General features: G+C 46.5%; 1 protein-coding gene across 1 annotated transcript in view; it reads right to left on the reverse strand.

Moving 5' to 3' along the window:
- Positions 1 to 3893, reverse strand: part of LOC109924707 (integrin alpha-5-like) — a 37710-nt gene that overhangs the window by 18226 nt on the left and 15591 nt on the right. The window contains exons 6-9 of the mRNA XM_048618826.1: positions 3216 to 3370; positions 2867 to 3004; positions 452 to 519; positions 152 to 340 (exon numbers count right to left, since the gene is read on the reverse strand). Coding sequence (XP_048474783.1) covers positions 152 to 340; positions 452 to 519; positions 2867 to 3004; positions 3216 to 3370 — 550 coding nt within the window. The remainder of the gene's footprint in view (positions 1 to 151; positions 341 to 451; positions 520 to 2866; positions 3005 to 3215; positions 3371 to 3893) is intronic.

Genomic DNA, 3893 nt, shown 5'->3' on the forward strand with positions numbered 1-3893 from the left:
GACAGGGACAGCATGGGATTAGATACAGAGTAAAGCTCTCTCTACACTGTGTTGTCAAACACTGCCAGTCCAGGTTAGACAGGGTTCATGGTGCTCTGTTGCTTTTCTTTTAGAATGGTATTGGATTTTAACTACAGAAATTACTGGTCACTGCGTCATTCCGTTCAAAATGTAATCCGTTTCAGATCTTACCTCATTCCGCACTATTCCACTGTATTCTGCCTCAGAGGGCACAAATACGTACAGCTCTGCTTCATAGGCTCCTCCCTCCCCCAGATTCCTTGCGTCAAAGATTAGTGTGAGCGGATTCTCATCCCCATGATACACCGTTTTACGGTCCCTGCAAGAAGACCACAGATTCTGATCACAATCCATTGGAACAACACTCACCAGAACCCAGTCCAGAAATCCGCTCCTCCTTCCATTTTTGCAGATTAACAGCAGTGCTTACCCGTAGACAGAGAGCTGTAGGTCTGGCACACAGATGTTATCATCACCACAGTCAAGCTGTATCTGGGCCTGGTTGGAGTTCACAAGAAAGAGAAATTATTTGCTGTGTTGTATCCAAAGGCATGTAAACCCTGACATAGTTTCTGGTGCATTCGAGGTGGAGACTAGATTTAAAGCCCTTTCTCAACCCCCACTTCCAACACGGATGGTGCAACTTTGAAGGGCCAGCAAAATCCAGTAGCAAGACTGTCAACCCTCCCCACCAGCAACTATCAAAACCCAAATGAATGATCTCACAGTGAAGCCCTCTCTGGGAAGCAATGATCTTAACATAATTGAATTTTACGTTCAGTATGAGCGAGACAGGAGTGGGTCCAAGGCTAGTATTTTAAACTTAAAAAAGGGCAATTAGGAGAGTATGAAAGCAGAGTGAGCTAAAATGAACTGGCACATTGGATTCAGGGATAGAGTCTTAGTCATAATCATAGTCATAGTCATACAGCATGGAAACAGACCCTTTGGTCCAACCCGTCCATGCCGACCATAATCCCAAACTAAACTGGTCCCACCTGCCTGCTCCTGGCCCATATTCCTCCAAACCTATTAATTTAGGATATCTGGTTGGCATGGACGAGTTGGACCAAAGGGTCTCTATGACTCTATTCATGTAGTTATCTAAATGTCTTTTTAAACGTTGTAACTGTACCCACATTCACCACTTCCTCGGGAAGTTCATTCCACACACGAGCCACTAAGAACCAATGAGAGGTTCAACAGCAGGCATTTAAGGGGATATTTCAGAATACACAGAATCGATACATTCTAAAAAGCAAGGGGAGGATCCATTGTCTGTGATTATCTATAAAAGTTCAGGATCAATAAGGAGGTCAAAAATGGAGTCTTAAAGAAAGCTTGCTAGAAATATAAAAACAGATAGAAAGAGTTTCCATAAATATTTATAAAAAGAACTTCCACAGTTCTAGAGAACTAGTCTATAAAAAGCGAATCTAGGGATTTAATAGAATAAAAGGAGCTGGCTGATGAATTGAATAGGTACTTTGCATCATTATTCACTGCAGAGGGCTCAAGCACCATCCCAAAAACAGCTGTAAATCACAATGACAATCAGTGGCACTGAGTAAATTGTTGGAGCTATAGCTGACCAGTGCCCGGGGCTTCGTTGTCTTCATCCTAGGATCTTAAAAGAAGTAGCTAGTGAGATAGTTGATGCACCGGTTTTAATTTTCCAAGAAGTCCTGACATTCAGAAAAGGTTCCATTAGACTGGAGGGCAGAAAATGCAATTCTTTATTCAAAAAGGGAGGAGAAGCAGAAAGAGGAAACTACAGGCCAGTTAGAGTACTATCTGTCACAGGGAAAATGTTAGAAGCTACTACTAAAAATGTTACAACAAAGCACTGTTGGATTGACTGGATACGTTCAAGGCAATCAGACAGAGGCAACATGGCTTTGTGAAAGGGAAATTGTGTTTAACCATTCTATTGGAGTCATCGTAGAACCTCTACAGTGTGAAAGCAGGCCATTTGGTCCATCGAGTATACACTGACCCTCTGAAGAGCATCCCACCCAGACCCGCTCCCCTACCCCATCCCTGTAACACTGCATTTTCCATGGCTAACACACCTAACCTACACATCCCTGGGCACTATGAGCAATTTCCCATGGCCAATCCACCCTAACCTGCACATCTTTGGACTGTGGGAGGAAACCGGAGCACCTGGAGGAAACCCACGCAGACATGGGGAGAATATGCAAACTCCACACAGACAGTCACCCAAGGGTGGAATCGAACCCGGGTCCCTGGCGCTGTGAGGTAGCAGTGCTAACCACTGAGCCACTGTGTTGCCCCACAACAGATTCCTTTGAGGAAACTGTGTAATAGATAATAGGGAACCAGCATTGTATTTAGATTTCCAGAAAGTGTTTGATAAAGTGTGGAAAATAAAAGCTCATGAGAATTTTAAACTTGAAGCCTCACATAACTGGGACCCAAAATAGGCCTGTACAAGAGCAAGATTAGAAGATCGAGAGAGAGTCTCATTGCTTTGTCCGCCTCAGGTTCTGGTGGCTGGAATAAGGAGAGGCTGGTTAAAGAATCTTTGGTCTCGTGCCTGTGGAGGCCACAGGGCATAGGCCAATACCCTCTGGTCCCATCCTCTCCCACAAGGGGAAACAACCTCTCCATATCTTCCCTGTCAAGCCCCACTAAGAATCTCGTCTGTTACAATAAGAGCTGTTGCGACGTCTGGCTTAGCAGAGACCAGGACTGTTCCCAATGGCATCCCTTCAGGAGGATCTCTCGGGACTGGTGCTTTTCACTGATACTGACCGTTTCAAGGCTGCTGTAACCTCACTTCAAACACAGGATTGCCACAAGCTGAGAAGAAAGCACGTACCTCCTGAGTGAGGTACTCCTGTGTTGAATAGCTGAGGATTGGCTGCAGGCCATGATTATCCAGGGGCATTGTTGGATCCAGACTGAAATTCATAGCTACCTGGATCAGTGAGAGCTTATCTCGAAACTCATGCTCTTCCTGCCGAGAAACAAAAAAAAACCCACGTCAAATTCCATCTCATGTTTTGCTTTTAAAAGACTGCAACAATCGATCTCTGGCACAAGTAAGAGAGCTGAAAGTGCAGCAGTCAGGGCACAATGAGGAGCTGGTCAAGCCAAGAAAAAGCAGGAATACATGACTGCTGCAACTTGTCTTGTCCAGCAGTCAGGAAGGAGATGCCATCACGTACCCGCAGGTAGACCTTCAGGTCTTGGCAGATTTCGCCATGCCCGTTGTTGATGATCACTTTGTCCTGGAAGAGATGCTGGCGAGAATTGAGAAACAGCACCCGCTTGATCGCCCCTTTCTGCTTCAGGCTATCCAATTCCAACTCCATCTTGAAACCTTCAGAAAGAACAGAACAGTCAAAGAGTTAATGTGAGGTTGTGAAGCCAAAGAAGTGGCAGGTGGGAGAAGGGGCTAGACAAGGAAAGAGGGAGGAAAGGGCAGATCTGCATCAGTGGGCTGGCCGGAGGGAGTGAAAGTGACGGCAGCAAAAGGCAGCTTGAGTGGAGTGGCTTCCCTTTTGGGCAACCAAATGTTACAGCGAGCAGGGACACCCATACACAGAGGATCAATTTCACACACATTCCCTCAGCGCAGACCCTCCAACAGTGCAGCACTCCCTCAGCACTGACCCTCCGACAGTGCGGCACTCCCTCAGTACTGACCCTCCGACAGTGCGGCACTCCCTCAGTACTGACCCTCCAACAGTGCGGCACTCCCTCAGTACTGACCCTCCGACAGTGCCTCGGTCCCTCAGTACTGACCCTCCGACAGTGCCTCGCTCCCTCAGTACTGACCCTCTGACAGTGCCTCGCTTCCTCATGTGACAATGCTGTCACGTTAAGAGGTTATTTTGTCCTTT

The sequence above is a fragment of the Rhincodon typus genome, chromosome 41 (assembly GCF_021869965.1).
Source record: "Rhincodon typus isolate 14 chromosome 41, sRhiTyp1.1, whole genome shotgun sequence".
Classification (NCBI taxonomy): Eukaryota; Metazoa; Chordata; class Chondrichthyes; order Orectolobiformes; family Rhincodontidae; genus Rhincodon; species Rhincodon typus.